The 20,496-nt window shown below is 36.8% G+C and overlaps 1 protein-coding gene across 13 annotated transcripts in view; it reads right to left on the bottom strand.

Annotated features, from left to right (window-relative positions):
- The window catches only part of KMT2C (lysine methyltransferase 2C), a 272,443-nt gene that overhangs the window by 187,588 nt on the left and 64,359 nt on the right, over nucleotides 1-20,496 (bottom strand). For all 13 annotated transcript variants that reach the window (XM_046020447.1, XM_046020451.1, XM_046020450.1 and 10 more), the window contains exon 2: nucleotides 9,184-9,272. In XM_046020447.1, coding sequence (XP_045876403.1) covers nucleotides 9,184-9,272 — 89 coding nt within the window. The remainder of the gene's footprint in view (nucleotides 1-9,183; nucleotides 9,273-20,496) is intronic.

The following is a 20,496-nucleotide window of genomic DNA, read 5'->3' as shown; positions in this document are numbered from 1 at the left end:
CCATCAACAGACCACATTCTGGGCCATAAAACAAATTTAAAATAATATAAATCATACAATGTCTGCCCTTAAACCACAAAGGAATTAAACCAGAAATCAGTAATAGAAAGACAGTCAGAAAATTCCAAAATATTTGGAAGTTAAACAACACACTTTCTTTTTAATTTTTTTAAATTTTATTTATTTAATAAATTAAGCTCCATGCCCATAACCCTGAGATCGAGAGTCACACAAATTGCCAACTGAGCAAGCCAGGAACCCCCTAAACAACACACTTCTTTTTTCTTTTTCTTTTTTTTAAGATTTTACTTATTTATTTCACAAATAGAGTTAAGAGAACAAGCAGGCGTAGCAGTAGAGGGAGAGGGGGGAAGCAGACTCCCTGCTGAGCAGGGAGCCCCAGGTGGGGCTCCATCCCTGGACCCTGGGATCATGACCTGAGCCGAAGGCAGACACTTTTAACTGCCTTAACCAGGTGCCCCTAAACAACAAACTTCTAAATAACACATGGATCGAAGAAGAAATTTCAAGAGAAATTTTTAAAAATTTTGAACTAAATGATAATGAAAACACAGCTTATCAAAATTTGTGTGATGCAGTGAAAGCTGCGCTTTGACAGAAATTTATACCACTGAATGTATATATATTAGAAAACAAGATCTAAAAGCAATCCATCATACTAGAAAAAGAGAAGCTAATTAAATGCAAAGTAAGCAGAAAAAAGAAATAACAAAAATTACAGGAGAAATCAATGAAATTTAAAACAGGAAATCTATGGAGAAAAATAATGAAACCAAAAACTGCTTCTCTGAAAAGATCAATAAAATCAGTAAGCCTCTAGCCAGGTTTATTGAAAGAAAAAAGGGGAGAAAATACAAATTATTAATATCAGAAATTAAAGAAGGGATATCACTACAGGCCCTATGGATATTAAAAGGCCAATAAAGGAATACAATTAACAATTCTATACCCACAAATTTGATAACTTAGATAAACTTCTTTGAAAACCACAATTTGCAGGGGCACCTGGGTAGATCAGCTGGTTAAGGGTCCAACTCCTGATTTCGGCTCAGATCACGATTTCAGGGTTGTAAGATCAAGCCCACATCAGGCTTCATGTTATCATGGAGCCTGCCTGAGATTTTCTCTCTCTCCCCCTTCCAAGCCTCCCGTGCTTGCTCTCTCTCTCAAGAAAAAAAAAATGGGGGGCAGTGGGGGCACCTGGGTGGCTCAGTGGTTTAAAGCCCCTGCCTTCGGCTCAGGTCATGATCCCAGGGTCCTGGGATCGAGCCCCGCATAGGGCTCTCTGCTCAGCAGGGAGCCTGCTTCCCTCTCTCTCTCTGCCTGACTCTCTGCCCACTTATGATCTCTGTCAAATAAATAAATAAAATCTTTGTTTTATTTTTTAAATTAAAATACAAAGAAGAAGACACAATTTGCCAATACCCACCACAAGAAGAAAGAGAATCGGAATACCCCTATACCTGTTCAAGAAGTTGAATCAATAATTAATAACCTTCTAAACCAGAAAGCTCCTGGCCCAGACAGCTTCACTGGTGAATTCTAGCAATCACTTAAGGAAAACACTATACTAACTCTCAACAATCTCTTCTGGAAAACAGAAGCAGAGGGAATACTTCCTAACTCACTCTATGAGAACATCATTACCCTCATGCCAAAACCAAAGACATTACAAGAAAACAAAACAAAACAACAAAAACTATAGACAAGTATCTCAAGAACATGAATGCAAAAACCCTCAACAAAATTTTATCAAAGTGAATCCAAAAATGTATAAAAAGAATTATACACCATGACCAAGTAGGATTTATTGAGTATGCAAGACTTGTTCAACATTTGAAAATTAATTAATGTAATCCATTTCACTGATAGGATTATGTGATTTTTCTTTTTTAGCCTATCTGGAGACACAAAGAAAGTATTGACAAAATTTGACACCCATTCATGATAAAAAATTACTCTTGTAAATCAGAACTTCCTTAACTTGATAAAGACTATCTACAAAAAAACCCCTATAGCCAACATCATACTTAATGGTGAGAAACTAGAAGCTTTCCCACTAAGACCAGAAATAAGGCAAGGATGTCAGTCTTTCACCACTCCTTTTCAACTTTGTAAACGAATTTTTTCCAGTTATTGAAATAAGACCAGAACAGGAAATAAAAGGCATACTGATTGGGAAGGCAGAAACAAAACTTCCTTGACCACAGATGTTATGATCACCTATGTAGAAAATCCAAAAGGATATACAAAAACAAAAATTTAAAAAAAAAAAACAACCCTGGAACTAACAGACAATTGTTACAAGGTTGCAAGATATAAGGTTAATATACAAAGTCAATCAATCTCTTATATATCAGCAATGAACAAGTAGAATATGAATTTTTTAAATACCATTTAAAATTAGCATTTCGGGGCACCTGGGTGGCTCAGTGGGTTAAAGTCTCTGCCTTCGGCTCAGATCCTGATCTCAGGGGTTGTGGGATCAAGCCCCACAACGGGCTCTCTGCTCAGCGGGGAGCCTCTTTCCTGTCCTCTCTCTCTGCCTGCCTCTCTGCCTATTTGTGATCTCTGTCTGTCAAATAAATAAAATCTTTAAAAATAAAATTAGCATTTCCCCAAAATCAAACATTTCTGTGAAAGTCTAACAAAATACACATAAAACCTGTCCGATAAAAACTCAAAAACCCTAATGAAGGAAATCAAAGAGGAACTATAAATAGATATTTCACATTCATGGATTGAATGACTCAATATTTGCCAAGACATTTGTTCCTCCCAATTTTAATTACAAATTCAATGCAATACAAATCAAAATCCCAAGTTATCAAAAGACTCAGACAAATAACAAAATACTGAAGGAGAAGAATAAAGCTGAAGAACTAACTTCAAGATTTAGTATACAGCTACAGCAATCAAGACTGTATAATTCTGCGGCACCTGGGTGACTCAGTGGGTTACAACTTCTGCCTTTGGCTCAGGTCATGATCCCAGGGTCCTGGGATCGAGCCCCGCATCAGGCTCTCTGCTCCGCGGGGAGCCTGCTTCCTCCTCTCTCTCTGCCTGCCTCTCTGCCTACTTGTGATCTCTGCCTGTCAAATAAATAAATAAAATCTTTAAAAAAAAAAAAAAGACTGTATAATTCTGACAAAAGAATAAATAGATCAATAGTATGGTTTAGAGAAGCCAGAAATAAACCCAAATAAATACTTAACTGGTCCTTGAAACAAGACAAAAAGGCAATATAATGGAGAAAAAAATAATATTTTTGAACAAATGATGCTGGAATTGGACATGCACACATATACACACACATCAATCAAGACACAGACCATATCCTCACAGAAGTTAACAAAGTAAATGTGAAATGCAAAATTAAAGGTTCTTAGAACTTAGGAGAAAATCTAGATGACCTGGGGTTTAGCAGTGACTTTTTATTTAAAAGATTTTCTTTATTTGACAGAGACACAGAGCAAGAGGGAACACAAGCAAGGGCCAGTGGGAGAGGGAGAAGCAGGCTTCCTGCTGAGCCAGGAGCCTGATTCCGGGCTGGATGCTAGGACCCTGGGATCATGACCTGAGCTGAAGGCAGCTGCTTAATGACTGAGCCACCCAGGTTCCCCTAACAGTGACTTTTTCAATACAACACCAAACTCATGATTCATCAAAGAAACAACTGATCAACTAGACTTCAATAAAATTCAAAGCTTCTACTCTGCTTAAAACATTGCCAACAGAATAAAAACATAAGCCACAGAGTAGGAGAAAATATTTGCAAAAGACACATCTGAAGGGCACACCTGCGTGGCTCAGTGGTTAAGCATCTGCCTTCACCTCAGGTCATGATCCCAGAGTCCTGGGATCAAGTCCTGCATCAGGCTCCCTGCTCAGTGGGAAGCCTGCTTCTCCCTCTCCCACTCCCCCTGCTTGTGTTCCCTCTCGTGCTGTGTCTCTTTCTGTCAAATAAATAAACAAAATATTTTTTTAAAAAAGACACATGTGATAAAGGATTGTTATCCAAAATACACCAAGAACTCTTAAAACTCAACAGTAAGAAAACTAACAACCTGATGACTCCTCAGCAAAGATATGGCAGGTAACCACACAAGAAGATGTCATCAGGGAGATGGAATCTAAAATAACGATATGCTACCACACACTTACTAGAATGGCCAAAGGGTGGCTCAGTCATTAAGCGTCTGCCTTTGGTTCAGGTCATGATCCCAGGGTTCTGGGGTTGAGCCCCGAGTCCAGCTCCCTGCTCAGCGAGAAGCCTGCTCCTCTCTCTCTCCCACCACTCCCCCTGCCTGCATTCTCTCTCTTGCTGTGTCTCTGTCAAATAAATAAATAAAATCTTAAAAAAAGAATGGCTAATATCAGGAACACTGATGACACCAAATGCTGATAAGGACATGGAGCCAAAAGAACTCTCATTCATTGCTGGTGGCAATGCACAACGGTACAGCCACTCTGGAAGACAGTTCAGCACTTTCTTATTAAACTAAATATACTCTTACCATATGACCCACCAATCGTGTTCCTTGGTATTTACCCAAAGGAGTTGAAACTTACGGAAATGAAAACTTGCGTACACACAAAACGTGCATGTGCAGGTTTACAGGGATTTCATTCATAATTGCCAAAATTTGGAAGCAACCAAGATATCCCTCAGCAGGTGAATGGATAAACAAACTGTGGTACATCTCAACAATGGAATACTACTTAGTGCTGCAAAGAAAGGAGGTCTCAAGTTATGAAAGACACGGAGATAATTTAAAGCCATACTGCTAATGAAAGAAGTCCATCTGAAAGACTATTTACATTATGATTCCAACTGTATGACATTCTGGAAAAGGCAAACTATGGAGACGGCAGAAAGATGAGGGGTCGCCTTGGATTAAAGGGGAGGGAGGGAAAAGAGGTGGAAGGGAGGAGATGGGGGGAAATACTGTGTGATACTATAAAGAAGGATACGTATCATTTCACACTTGTCCAAACTCATACAACACCAAGCGTGAACCAAAATGTAAACTACGTCCTTACAGTGATACTGATGTGTCACTGAAGTTGTTATCAATTTTAACAAATTATACCATGCTGTGGGGGATGCTGACAACGGGGTAGCTATGCAGGAGGCACATAGGAAATATCCATGCCTTCCACTCAATTTTGCTGTGAACCTAAAACTCCTCTAAAAACTAAAGTCCATTAAAAAAATTTTGCTAGAGGTAACGGAAGGTATTAATGTGAACCAGTATTTATAAACACATGAGTACACTCCCACATCTATACAATAACTAATATGTCACTAAAATAGACTAACGTTAATTCTCAATAAAAACAACAGAATATGCATGCCTGGAGCCCAGTTTTCCATCTCTAACACTCTTCTCCACTAAAAAGAACTAGGAACTATTCCTTAGAGAACAGTCAGTCAAAGTCATATCCTGGGGTAGAGAAAATTAAAGATGGGCCTGAAAAACATTGTTGCCAAAGAGCAATGAGCTCTGAAACATTCTGAGATAATATTAAAAAGAACTTAAGCCAGCTGAAGAGAGACCAAACTGCCACAACAGTCAAAAGAAATTTTTAATTATAATTAACTAAATCCTAATTAACCAATTATAATTAACTAAAACAAGTTTGCAAGGCCCTGATTATATAATGATTCTCAAAGAAAAGTGGAATTTCTCTACTTAACTTGCACTTCATTTGAGTTGATTTTATTTATATATGAAAAAACACAGACTAGTAATAGCCACCACCTCCAAAAAACCATAGAATTTTCTTACCATAAAAACTTAACAAACTACACTGACCCCTACCTCTGAAACTAATACTACATTGTATGTCAATTAAGTGACTTCAAATTTAAAAAAACAAAAACAAAAACAAAACTGATCTGTGAAATTTCTTGTGATTTTCCCAGTGGCCACTTACAGGATACTCGTTCCCACCACTTAGCCCCCCACATACACACACACGCCCCCTATACTCATTATAATAAATATTCTTTTTTTTTTTTTAAGATTTTATTTATTTATTTGACAGAGAGAGAGATCACAAGTAGACAGAGAGGCAGGCAGAGAGAGAGAGGGAAGCAGGCTCGCCGCCGAGCAGAGAGCCCGACATGGGACTCGATCCCAGGACCCTGAGATCACGACCCGAGCCGAAGGCAGCGGCCCAACCCACTGAGCCACCCAGGCGCCCTAATAAATATTCTTACATTACTACAAATCAAATGTATCAAGACATATTTACAGATATAAGACCCTCCTGTGACAGAGCCCGCCAAGCATCCCCACAACTTAGTAGCCTTAACAACTTTTCTCTGTTCTTTCCTGTACTAGTCTCCTCGTCCTACATGTTCACCGAAACTGGACAAAGAGCAAAGACTAACTCAGTTGATTTTATTTAATTTTAGTATAAAAGAATAAGAATAAGAATAAGAATAAAATCCTGCTCCTGTTAAAGCCTTTCGCTAAACTTTATTTGCCTTGATACCTCTCAAGAGACAGTATGAGAAGACAGTCCATTTGTGGGCCTTAGTACTCATCACATAAGGAAAAATGAAATGTCAGAACTCTAGTTTTGTGGTGATGTTCTAAGAATAGCAGTAGCTTAGAAAATACAGAAAAGAAACTATAAGAATATAATACTTCTTCAGTTAGTGAACTGAAGCCTACTATATGTCTGGAAGTATTCTAGACGCTGGGAATAAATCCATGAGCAAGTCAAATCCCTAGCCTCATGAAGTCTAGTGTGGAAGGCGTACAAAAAACAAATACGTGATACAATGTCATATCTGCTTAAATACTAGGAAAAAAGGAGGGGTTCCTGGAAAACTCAGTCATTAAGCGTCTGCCTTTGGCTCAGGTCATGATCTCAGGGTCCTGGGATCAAGCCTCGCATTCGGGCTCCCTGGTCAGTGGGAAGCCTGCTTCTTCCTCTCCCACTTGTGTCCCTCTCTCGCTATGTTGTTTCTCCCTATCAAATAAATCAGTAAAATCCTAGAAAGAAAGAAAATACTTAATGCTCAAATACTAATGGAAATCATTCACTGAGACAGGAAACACATGATGTAAGAAACCCAAGAAACCTGAAGGCGCTAAGTCCCTAAGAGATGAAGAGGTAAAATCAAGGACACGAGCAGAAGAGCTGGCCTTTGATAACCAGAGACTTTTCATCCCGTTTCAACAGCAGGGAAGGTAAAATGCACGGGAGCAGCTACCAGCAGGCTGGCGGGTGAACGCAGAATTTCTCTGCTGACTGCTTCTGTTTTTTTCTTTCTTGCACTGAACTAAGTAAGCAAGATCATCAATAACCAAACAATGGAAACCAGGAGGAGGTGTGGGAAATCTGAACAGAGAAGAGAAGGTGCCGAAAGAACCATCAGTGAAAATGGGAGAGAAATTTTCTACATAAAAGTAGAATGAGTGTAGAGTAGCAATCATACCCACTTGATATTTGAGGTCATAAATTTAAAATTAAACCAGTCAGCAAGGTAATGCTTTTCCCCAGCCATTATCAGCTGCTACAAGGCAGAATTTGGTTTTCTAATAAAAACAAAACATTGGGATGATGGTTAAGGAGGTAAAGGTGAATAAGAGAGGGACTCCTTCAGTGGGTCACAGACTCTGAACTAGCAGATGAGGGCAACATCCCCGTCACTAAAATCACTGGATTGGAGGACTCACTATGGTTCAAGAATTATTACGGCGCTAATACTAGGAGAAAATGAGCTGGAAAAGAAGTAGTAGTCAGAGTGCAGGAAGGATGATGCTGAGATTCTGGAAGTGAAACCGCAATGGTCAGAGCAAGTGAGACAAGGACACAAGCTGATCACGTATGACCAGAAGACGAGCAGGCCGAAGTGGACTGCTGAAGTAGTCCGCAGAATCGCAGTGCTGAGAAACCAAGTAGCCAAGAGCCCTGGGTCCTGAATAGTTACTAACATCACAATGGAAGCCTCAGAAGAAAACAGAAAGGCAGGTGCTAAATCTTCAGAGAAAGAGGCGAAGTGCCCAGGAAGACAGCTGATAAGTGCAGAAAGAGGGTCTGGGGTACAGTCAGCAGCACTGGTTTAAAGCAACCTTTAAGTATGGTTATTTTGGAAAATATCACTTAAAACTTAACAAACAAACAAAAAAAAAAACCTTAAAAAAAAAGATTTCTCCCTAGAAAGTAACAGAAAAAATTTAAGGAAAAGAAATCAAGAAAAATAACTAGTGGGGAATTTACATAATTCAAGTTTAAAACAATGTGGTAACAAATTTGTGGCAAAACAGCAAAAGGCAGAATTCTGCACTCCAAACTTCAGTCATCACTCTACCTACCAAGACCCTGAAAAGAGGGATGAGAACTAGAGAACAATCTGAAGGCCTTCCAAGAATTACAGTCATCTTGCGGCAACACACTGACAACCAAAAGTGTTTTATGAATAACTGTATTTCAAGATACAGCAGTTTCTAATTCTTCTCTAAAAACCGTATGATATTCTGTAAGCAACAAGAAGAGGACAATCAACTTCAGAGAAAAAGCCTGTCGCTATGTCTAAACTCTGCCCGACAACTGTTAATAAAAACACTGCCTGTGAGAGACCCATCTCACACAGATATTCTCTGAATACAATATGAAACCCTGTCCCTCGGACAACTTAAATCACTAATTTAATAAATGTTGGGAAATTAGTTTGGGCAACCTACTCTTTCTTTTGCCCATACACAATATACATCAGCTTATTGAAGGCACCTAAGTGTCCCACAGACCAGAAAGCACTTAGTGTGGTTTAACGCAGCATTTCACAATATTTTTCTTTACTGGAACATATTTTTTCCCCTCACACACATACTAACATAATCAGCCTCCAACAAATGCTGGATGGTTCATAAGCAGGAATATACTATAAGTTATCATATTAACAGTCTGGAATTACTATTTATTCCAGTTTTAATTTTGCTTTAATAAAATATTTCCCTGCAGATATTAAATACTTTCCACTAAATCAGGGCTGTAGGGAGAAGAGAGAACTAAATTTTTTCACTGCATCATAGCCTATCAGACTATTTCAGCAGATGGAGATTTTAGAACTCAGTATATAGCCAAATGCTAGTTGTGCAAATTATTATGTGCATTTTTTTACAAATCTGTGAAGTCTGATACCTGTGTCCACAGTATTTTCCGTTTCTGTTGTCTCCAGCCCATCCATGCTGTCCTCATCTTCCACGGTAGTTTTTCCTCTACTTCGAGGCCTATGGAGAAGTGAAGACAAAGAGTTCAATGTGATTTTAACGATTACAATTGTATTTAACATAAAGAAGTTGAAGGCATACATAATAAAATTAGGCAACTTTTACTACATGTTACCATACCAAATAGTAAATATCACATTTTAGAGTCATTTTCCCTCAAACCCAGCCCTTCCTTACACATAAATGTGAAGACAGGCCCAGATTAATGTATTTTGTCATCATAACTTAAGTATTCTTTGTATTAGGCTTTGTCCCTCTTTTGAGCTGACCTTGAGATGACCCTCTGTCTACAGTAGTGGTTTTTAACCACTTAATGGGTTATTTGCAAAATTCACACGTCAGGTTATACCTCTGTATCTAGTGAAATTGAGGAAATGATGCCCAGACGAGTGTATTTTTAAGACTCTTCCATACATGAAAGTGATGCATATCCTTGCAAACCACTCAAAAAAAACTTTCGTAAATATTTAACATAATCTAATCACACGTCTTACAAATATAATGCAATTATATAAAACTCACTTCAGTAAAGTAAGAATCATGGTAAAGTGAGATTCTTTGACCCAATGCAATTTAAAAAACAAAACAAAAACACTAATGCCTTCAGATTTTGAAAAATCTCAGAAATTAAGGATAGAAATGAGTTAAACAAAAAAAAATTTTGAGGGGCTCCTGGGTAGTTCATTTCGTTGAGCATCTGCCTTTGGCTTGCGTCATGACCCCAGGGTCCTGGCATCCAGCCCCGCACTGGGCTCCCTGCTCTGCAAAGAGCCTGCTTCTCCCTCTCTCTGCTGTTCCCCCTGCTTGTGCTTTCTCTGTGTCAAATAAATAAAATCTCTTAAAAATTTTTTGAACACATAAAATAAGAAAAAACAGGAAATCACATATTTTAAAAATTTAGAAATTGAAAGTAGTACTCAGATACTTTCAGACCTTTAAATTATTTCATTCCGTAAAAAGACACAAACTCAGTGTTTAAATTGAAAAACACAGGGCAGGGGTGCCTGGGTGGCTCAGTGGGTTAAGCCTCTGCCTTTGGCTCAGGTCATGACCTCAGGTTCTTGGGATTGAGCCCCCACCCCCCACCCAGCATTGGGCTCTCTGCTCGGCAAGGAGCCTGCTTCCCACCCCTCTCTCTGATTCCCTCTCTGCCTGCTTGTGATCTCTCTCTGTCAAATAAATAAATAAAATCTTTAAAAAAAAGAAAAAGAAAAACAGGGCAGAAAATAATAAAGGGTTAATACGAAAAACTTAAAAGGCTTTTTTTAAACAAGAGAAAATCTAATTTAAGTCTTTCTTTTAAATATTAATTAACCAAAGTCAGAAAAGGAGAGGTAACAGAAGAATTTTCTGAAGCTGAAGCAGTCTAAGTAGTTTCATATGTGAACTACTGCAAACTGTCAGAAAGTCACCCCTACCCCTAAAGAACTTTAAAACACCTGAACCAAAAGCCTAACAAATATGTCTAAAACTATAGTTGAAAAAAATCTGTTAAAAAAATTACGTAAAATACTAGTAAACATCATCAACATACAAGTATAATTTAATATTAGAAATTAGTCAATAGAACACAGTAGATCAAAGAGCCAAAATCGCATTGCTTCAAACTTCATGAGCGAAAGGGGAAAGAGATGTAACTCAGTAAGAAACTACACGGACTGACTGGGGCTAAAGGATTCCTAGGCTGATTGTATTTCTCATGGAAAAAGGGAAAGGATAATTACCTTTAGGATTTATTAAGTAGTTATGTTTAAATTTAAAGGAAAACTGTAGAGCAATCAAAGGGGAAAGAAGGGATGGGATGAGGAAAGTCAGACCAATCCAACAGCAGGTAAAAAGGAAAAAAAAAATATGTAATATATAGAAAATAAAATTAAAAGATTAAAAAATAAAAATGAGTTATTACAGTAAATATAAGTGGCTTAAAGTTGGCTGTCATTATTTAATGATAAAAAGATTAATTTACCATGAAAACTCAACACAACTACTCCCATTGTATAAAGCAAACATTTACAGAACAACGAGGAATCCATAGAGTCATAATCATGAGAAATTTTCACATCTCACTCTCAGAAACTGAGATGACGAACAGTTAGAAACATTTTAAGCAATTAGTTGGACGACACATTTAACAAGCATCATTACAACTCAATCAATCCTCCTGTGTCTGGCTCTGTTAAAAAACACAGGATACAGGGTTAAACAAAATCTCTGCTTTCACTAAACTACATTCTAGTGAGAAGAAATACCTGTTACTCCTGTAAACAAAACACACATAAAGAAAATACAAATGAAAAAAAAATGAAGGATGAAGGACTGCATTTTAAATAAGATACTTAAAAAATAAACTTCATAAAAATAAAATTTTATATAAGTAGGAGACGTTTCAGTAGATCTGAAGTAAAAGAGAAACCAAACCATGCAAACAGCTGGGAAAGGAGCATTATAGCTGAAGGAACAGCAAATGCAAAGTTACGAGTATATGAGTGTTGCAAAAACAGTGTTTCTAGTGTTGAAAAATATACTGTGGTTGGAACAGAGTGAGTGAGAGGGGCAGTAAGGAGATAATGAGGCCAAAGAAAGTTTTTTTAAAAAGGGATCAATTGGGTTTTTTCTTTTTTTTTAGAAACCTATAGACCAACACAAGGACTATGTACAGAGAGACTGGAAATTCTTGAAATAATCCTAACATGACTGCTACAGTGAAATAGGGAAAAAGAAATTAATTCAAGAGATAGTATAGAGCTAGAATTTACTTTTAATCTTTTCTTTATGATTCTTCATGATTAAGAACACTCACTGCTAAAGGAAGGGAAACGTGTGACGTAGCTGGCTTTGTCATTTAATCTTCCAAGCCAGAGTCTGTCGCTGTTTTACGTTTTGTTTTGTTTTTTTCTCCACTATCTCACCCTTGCTAAGTTATGGGTTTTTTGGCAGTATTGGCTTTATTTCAAACTCATTTTATCTAAAGGTAGGGGGAGTAAGGAGTGTGTACATATGTATCAGTTGTCTGTATTCCTCAAGAAGAAATTTTTAATTTTTACTTGGCTTTTCCTTCTTATTCTTCTTAATTCCTGGTTTTGGCACCAACAAAGCATGCTTTTACATTCATCAACCCATCAGAATTCTTTTCCTTCTGCTCAATGGACCAATTTATCAATATCGCGTCATTTTTAAGTTTCCCGTATTTCACTCACATCTTTTTAATGCTGCTCACTGGCTTCTGGTCAGTGTTCTGACTAATCAAATGGTGAATTTATTTTTTTCTGGATGCCAAAAGATAATGGTCATACTTTGTCAAATCCACATCAGCAGAAATAGATGTACACATTTTACATTTCCATATTGCATTCAGATGTTCCCAGTTTGGGTTTTTAATAGAACTTTGAAGTCTCATTACAAATGGCAACCTAAAAATTATTTATTTCAATCTTTCTTTGGCTTTTCTTCCTTCTTATTTTTTTCTTTTGTATCTTTTAACCCTTCATTTTGATTCCTTCTGCTGAAAGCAAATTTGAAGTAAAATAATACCATGAACAATTGAGAAAATTTATCCAATGTTCCATATTAATATTATAAATTAAAACTAATTTGAGTTCCTAAAATAATATAGTAGACTTCTATTTAAAGCCACATGGGACTACAAAAGAGATTCAAATTACCTTCCACGCATAAACAACTAGAAAACCAGATAAAAATGTAAGAAACAACGATCATTAGACATTAAACAAAAGGCAAGGACAGGACTGTAATCCCCAGGCAAAAGGAAAAAAAACAAGGTGAACCCTACCATCACAAAGGCTTTCTGCATGGAGTTAATTTGCAAACTGTAGCACAGAGAGGGGAACTCAAAGACTGGCAACTGTACTGAAATGAAGACACAGAAATCATCAGTTCAGGAGGCTAGAAACGCTCTGTGGGAGAGCGTACACAAGGAGAGGGAGTGTCCAGGGACACAGATCCAGACATCTGCATAAGGTTTTATCCCTTAAGGTTTTATCTGTATACTAATCTGTGTAAAAGTGGTATAAAACCCCAAAAGGCTAAACAAGAACAAGTTCCAAGGAAAGAACTATTCCAGCACAGCTGCAATACAAACAAGTCGCAAAGTTCGCAGAGCCAAGAATCAATCAGCCACATTCCCTCTAACCAAAGTGCCAAGACCTCATTGACTATATTATCACATTCAGTAGAGACTAAAATAGAACATGACTTTAAAAGTAAGCTAAATGAAGGCTACGACTTATCTTCTATACCATCTCTAAAAGAGTTCACAAATAAGCCTCAAAAGAACAAAAATTTCCCACAACTAACTTAACAGGCAAACACACACACACATACACACACACAGCATTTGTTAAAGTAATACAACAAAATCTAGCTCGCAACCAAAAAAATCACAAAGTATGGCATCCAATGAAAATTTACAAACTATAAAGAAAAGGAGGAAAATATAAGTAATGACCAGGAAAAAAAAAAATCAAGGAATAAAACCAGAAAACAACAAAGATAATAGAAGGGACAAGCATGGACATTAAATTGGCTATCATCAACATGTCTCATATGTTTAAGAATGTAATGGAAAATGAATAAGAGAGAGAAATGAAAGATAGTTTAAAAATGTTAAAAATGAAACTCAAGGGGGCGCCTGGGTGGTTCAGTAGGTTAAGCCTCTGCCTTCAGCTCAGGTCATGATCTCAGGGTCCTGGGATCAAGTCCCACATCTAGCTCTCTGCTCGGCAGGGAGCTTGCTTCCTCCTCTCTCTCTCTCTCTCTCTCTCTCTGCTTGCCTCTCTACCTGCTTGTGATCTCTGTCAAATAAATAAATAAATAAAATCTTTGAAAAAAAAATGAAACTCAAAGGTAACAAAAAAAAACAAATAAAACTTCTACTTTGACTGATTAACATCTGACAGAAATGGCAAAAGAAAAGATGACTGACATTAAAGATCTAGCAAACAATATCTACCCAACATAAAAGACAAAGTGAAAAAAGACAAACACAGCTACAGAACCCTGTGGGACAAAAGCAACCAATCTAACATGTGAAGCTGGAGTTGGAGGGAAGCAAACAAACAAAAATATGTGTATATATATATATATATATTTTTTTTTTTTAATGAAATACCAGCTGCAAATCTTGCAAACTATGTAATTACAAACCTACAGATCCAAGCAGCACAACAAAAACTCACTCACATACACACATGAGTAACTTTATAGTCAACTTGCTGAAACAGAGTAATGAAAGAACCTCAAAAGCAGCCAAAAGTAAATGTATTACTTACAGAGTAAGAAAAATAAAGAGTGACTGCAAACTTCTCATGTGAAACTATGTAAGCCAGAAGACAGTGAAATAACATAATTGAAGTACTTAGAGAAAAAATTAAAGGGAAAAAACCCCATAAACCTGCAGCAAAAAGCATCCTTCAGAAACAAAAGTAATGAAAAAGATTTTTCAAACAAATTGTTCAACAAACCTTCATTATAAGACATGTTAAGGAAATTCTTTGGACAAAAGGAAAATGACAGTTAATAAAAGCCTGGATCAAGATATCTGTATGCAAAGGAATAAAAAGTGGTGGAAATGGTTAAGTATGCAAATAAAAAAGACCTTTTTCTCATTTTTAATCCCCTTAAAAATTAACTCACTGTTTAAAGCAAAAACTATAATTTATTCCAGGGACATAACACACACACACACACACACACACACACACACACACACACGAACTGTATGGCAACAGGTGGTGCCTGGGTAACTGCTAAGCACCTGCTTTCAGTTCAGGTCATGATCCCAGATACCTGGGACTAAGCTCCCCATCAGCTCCTTGCTCAGCAAAGAATCTACTTCTCCCTTTCTCTTTCCCTCTCCCTGTGCTTGTGCTCACTCATCTCTCTCTCAAGTAAGTAAATAAAACCTTTTAAATAAATAAAATAAATAAAAATTAAAATAAACAATAGTTCAAAACAAAGGAGGGTAAAAGTGAAAGTATACTGGTATACAGATCTTACAGTACATTTGCAGTAATAAAATGTTACTTAAGGAAAACTCAGGTGAGTTAAAAATGTATCACATAAAACCAAGAGCAACTCTTCTATGAAAACACACACATGCACAGCTTGTTAGTCAAATACAGATAGAACAGAATGCTTAAAAAAAATTTCATTAACCCAAAAAGGGGAGGGAGAGAATAAAAGAGAATGAAAAAAGGAGAAATAAAATACAAAACAAGTAGATTTAAACGCATTCACATCAATAATTTTGTTAAGTATCAAAACACTTAATGCTACGATTAAAAAGCAGAAATTATAAAATCCTGTTAAAATGTTGATACTACCCAAAACAATTTACAGATTTAATGCTATCCCTATCAAAATACCAATAGCATTTTTCACAGAACTGGAACAATTCTAAATTTTATATGGAACCAAAAAGACTTCAACAGCCAGAGCAATCTTGAAAAAGAAAAACAAAACTGGAGGTATCACAATTCCAGATTTCATGTTATATTGTAAGACAGTAGTAATTAAAACTGTATGATACTGGCATAAAAACACACATAGATCAATGGAACAGAATAGAAAACCCAGAAATAAACCCACAATTATATCGTCAATCTATGACAAAGGAGGCAAGAAGATACACTGGGGAAAAGACAGTCTCTTCAACAAATACGTTGGGGAAAATGTACAACTACAGGCAAAAGAATGAAACTGGACCACTTTCTTTCATGACACACAAAAATAGAGTTAAAATGATGTAAAGACCTAAACATGAGACCTGAAACCATAAAAATCCTTGAAGACAGCACAGTCAGTAATTCTCTGATATCACCCATAGCAACATTTTTCTAGACATGTCTCCTGAGGCAAAGGAAATAAAAGCAAAAATAAACTATTGGAACTACATCAAAACAAAAACGTCTGCACAGTGAAGTCAACAATCAACAAAGCTAAAAGGCAATGTACTGAATGTACAAATGACATATCAGATAAAGGATTAGTTTCCAAAATATATAAAGAACTTAAAAAAGATGTCCTAAAAACAAATAATCCAATTTTAAAAATGGGCAGAAGGACACGAACAGACATTTCTCTGAAGACATCCAGGTGGTCAAGAGACCCATGAAAAGATGCTCGACATCACTCATCAGAGGGAAAAGCTAATCAAAACTACAATGAGATATCACCTCACATTTGTCAGATGGCTAAAATAAAAAATGAAGAAACAACAGGTGTTGGCCAGGATATGGAGACCAAGGAACACTCATGCACTGTTGGTGGGAATGCAAACTGGTACAGCCACTGTGGAAAACAGTACAAAGGTTCCTCAAAAGTTAAAAATAGAACTACCCTATAATTCAGTAATCACACTACGGGGTATTTACTCCCAAAATATAAAAACACTAATTCAAAGGGATGCGTGTACCCCTAAGCTTATAGTAGCATTACTTACAATAGCCAAACTATGAAAGCAGCCTGAGTGTCCACTGATAGATGAATGGATAAAGAATATGAGGTATACATTTGCAATAGACTATTATTCAGCCATAAAACGGAATGAATCTTTTTTTTTTTTTAAGATTTTATTTATTTGACAGAGAGAGAGAGATCACAAGTAGGCACAGAGGCAGGCAGAGAGAGAGGGGGAATTAGGTTCCCTGCTGAGCAGAGAGCCGATGTGGGGCTCGATCCCAGGACCCTGAGATCATGACCCGAGCCGAAGGCAGAGGCTTAACCCACTGAGCCATCCAAGCGCCCCAAAATGGAATGAAATCTTGCCATCTGCAAAACAAAGATAGAGCTAGAGAGTATAAGGCCTAAGCAAAATAAGTTAGTCAAAGACAAATCCCATATGATCTCACTCAAACGTGGAATTTAAGAAACCAAAAAAAATGAACAAAGGAAAAAAAAGATACAGACAAACCAAGAACAGACTCTTAATTATACAGAGCAAACAGGGTTATCAGAGGGAAGGCAGATGGAGGGGGATGGTCAAAATAGGTGATGAGAATAAAAGACCACACTTACCATGATGTAAAAAAATTAAATTAAAAAGCAGAAATTATCAGTTTAAATTTAAAAAGCAAGACCCAATTACATGCAGTCTGTAAGACACACACTTAGAGGGATACTTATAGGATAAAAGAACAAAGAGACAGAAAAATATAATGTGACAATACTGATCAAAAGAAAGCTACAGTGACTATATTATTAAACAAAGCAGAATTCAAAGGAGTATTATAAGAACTACAGACAGATGTTACATAATGATAAAAATGCCAATTCATCAGAGACAATAATCCTAACCATGTATGCACCCAATGCTTCAAAATATTGACAACTGAAAATGGAAATATTTAAATCCACAATTACACCTCTACACCACAATACTGCTCAGTAACTGGCAAAGTAGACAAAAAATTCAATAAAGATACAGAATACTTAAGTAAGACTACTCATCAACCAAGTGGACCTAAACTGGCCATTACAGAACACCCTATCTAATAACAACTGAATACCTACTCTTTTCAGGCATACAATCCCCAGAATAATCCAAATTGTAGCCCTTTCACACAAAGTTCAAAAAATTTAAAGACCAAATCATACCAAACATGTCCTCTGGCCCTAATGGAACTAAACTAGAAACAAGCAATATCTTCAAACATCTGGTAAACACAATCAAAATTCTAAATAACCCACTAATCAAGAAAGAAATGAAGCAAATTGGAAATTGGAAAACAGCTTGAACTAAATGAAAATGAATATACAGCATTTCTAAACTTGTAAGATTCAGGTAGCACTGAATAAACAGAAATTTACGGTTTTAAATAGTTATATATCAGGAAATAAGAAAGATCTCAACTATAATAGTAACATAAGCCTCCACTTTAAGAAACTAGAAAACAGGGGCACCTGGGTAGCTCAGTCAATTAAGCATCGGCCTTCAGCTTGGTCATGATCTCAGGGTCCTGAGATTGAGACCCACGTGGGGCTGCCTGTTAGGCCCTCTCTCTGTCAAATAAATGAATAAAATCTTAAAAAAGAAAAGAAAAGAAATTAGAAAATAAAAATAAAATCAAAACGATAAGGAAAGAATAAAAAGCCAAATCAGTGACATAAAAGCACAATAATGGAGAATTTGTAAAAATCAATGGAATCACCTCCCCAAAAATCAATGAAACTCAAACATGGTTCTTTGAAAAAAATTAGTAAAATAGATGATTTGCCAGTAAAAATGATGAAGAGAAAAAATACATAAACTAACATCAGAAAAATTGAAAGAGGGATTATCACTAGAAAGTCAATACCCACTAGAAAGAAATGAGAAAATATAAATAATTTTAAGTCAATAAATCCAATGGTCACAATCCTTGGAAAGCACAAATTACCAAAGACTCAAGACTAGAAATGGAAAATTTGAATAACCCAGTGTCTATTTCTAAAATTGAATTTGTAGGTATAAACCTTCCCACAAAGAAAATTCCAAACCCAGTTGTCTTTACTGACAGATTCGATCAAATGTTTGAGAAATAATACTAATGCTACACTATCTCCAGGAAATAATGAAGGAAGGAACACTTCCCAACTCTTTCTATGATGCTGGCATTACAATGACAGCAAAATCAAAGACATTATATAGAACCAATATCCGTCATAAAGACCTATTCTATAGAAGAAAAAACAGAACACTCTGCCATCAATTTTTTACATATATTACACCTGCCATACCAAATCAAAATAAAAATAATGTAAGAAAATTAAATTATAGCCTGTTTTTTGCTTTAAAACTACATATAAAAATGGCAAAAGATTACCAAGGGGTTCCCGTTCTAGATAAGATGGAGGAATACATGCCAAACTTTAACTGCCACTGAATGCAACTATAAAACATGAATATAGGGCAATCCTCTTGGGTCCCCTCCCTCCTTGGGAGCTTTGTACTATCGCTTTGCTATGACTCAATAAACCTTGCTCTGGGCTCACCCCACACACACACACACACACACACACACAGATATAATGCATGCCACAACTATTTGAGTTTCCTTAAAAATAGAGAGCAGCATGATGATCAGGAACAGACACCAGAATTCAAAGAACTGCCAAAGTATCACTGAGTTTACTATTTTACCTCTTCAGTATCCCCTGGCCTGAGCCCAGCACAGTCTAACAGCCAGGAGATGCAGAAAGAGAGAGCATGACTGAGCTAACCCACAACATGCTCACAGTGATTCTATCAAGTATTAACAAAAACTTCCAGAGCTGAGCTAACGGACCTCTGGCCAGGTTGCAGACTGACCACTGGTACTCCAAACACAGTACAGACAAGAACTGCACTGCAAAAGTTCTGAAAACGAAACTGAACTTACCACAGCCCACAAACGGCTAGTTGAAACCTGTAGCCTTGCATACCCAGGCCAAGTGCCTGCTAATCAAAAATATCAACATTCTCCATAAGGTGTCTTTAAACCCCACAGTCTTACAACAAAAAATTCAAACTGTTCAGAAAACAATCCAGGGCGCCTGGGTGGCTCAGTGGGTTAAGCCGCTGCCTTCGGCTCAGGTCATGATCTCAGGGTCCTGGGATCGAGTCCCGCATCGGGCTCTCTGCTCAGCAGCGAGCCTGCTTCCCTCTCTCTCTCTCTGCCTGCCTCTCTGTCTACTTGTGATCTCTCTCTGTCAAATAAATAAATAAAATCTTTAGAAAAAAAAAAAAAAGAAAACAATCCAAAGTTACTTGATACATGAAATGTGAAATCACATAAAAATACAGGGAATAAAGACCAATGATAAAATGACAAAGAGGCTGGAATTTTCTGATGACCACTTCAAGGCAGCTGTTATTAACTGTTCAAATGAGTAATTTTGAAAACTCGTAAGGCAAAATTTAAAATAGATATCTGCAAAGAAACAGAAGATATAAAGAAGAACCAACTGGAAATTTTAAAAAATAAAAATTACAAAAATCTAAACAAACAATAAACTATTATTAGAAACAAACAATAAATGACAGGCCTAAACTGAAACAGTAATTACAGTAAATGTAAGTGGACGAACCATTCCAATTAAAATACAGAGATTATCAGACTCGATTAAAAAAACATGACCCAACTATGTTCTATCTACATGAAACTCAATTCGGGTGCCTGGGTGGCTCTGTGGGTTAAAGCCTCTGCCTTCGGCTCAGGTCATGATCTCAGGGTCCTGGGACAGAGCC

This window comes from Meles meles, chromosome 10, assembly GCF_922984935.1.
Source record: "Meles meles chromosome 10, mMelMel3.1 paternal haplotype, whole genome shotgun sequence".
Lineage (NCBI taxonomy): Eukaryota > Metazoa > Chordata > Mammalia > Carnivora > Mustelidae > Meles > Meles meles.
This window is presented reverse-complemented; position numbering and strand designations above follow the sequence as displayed.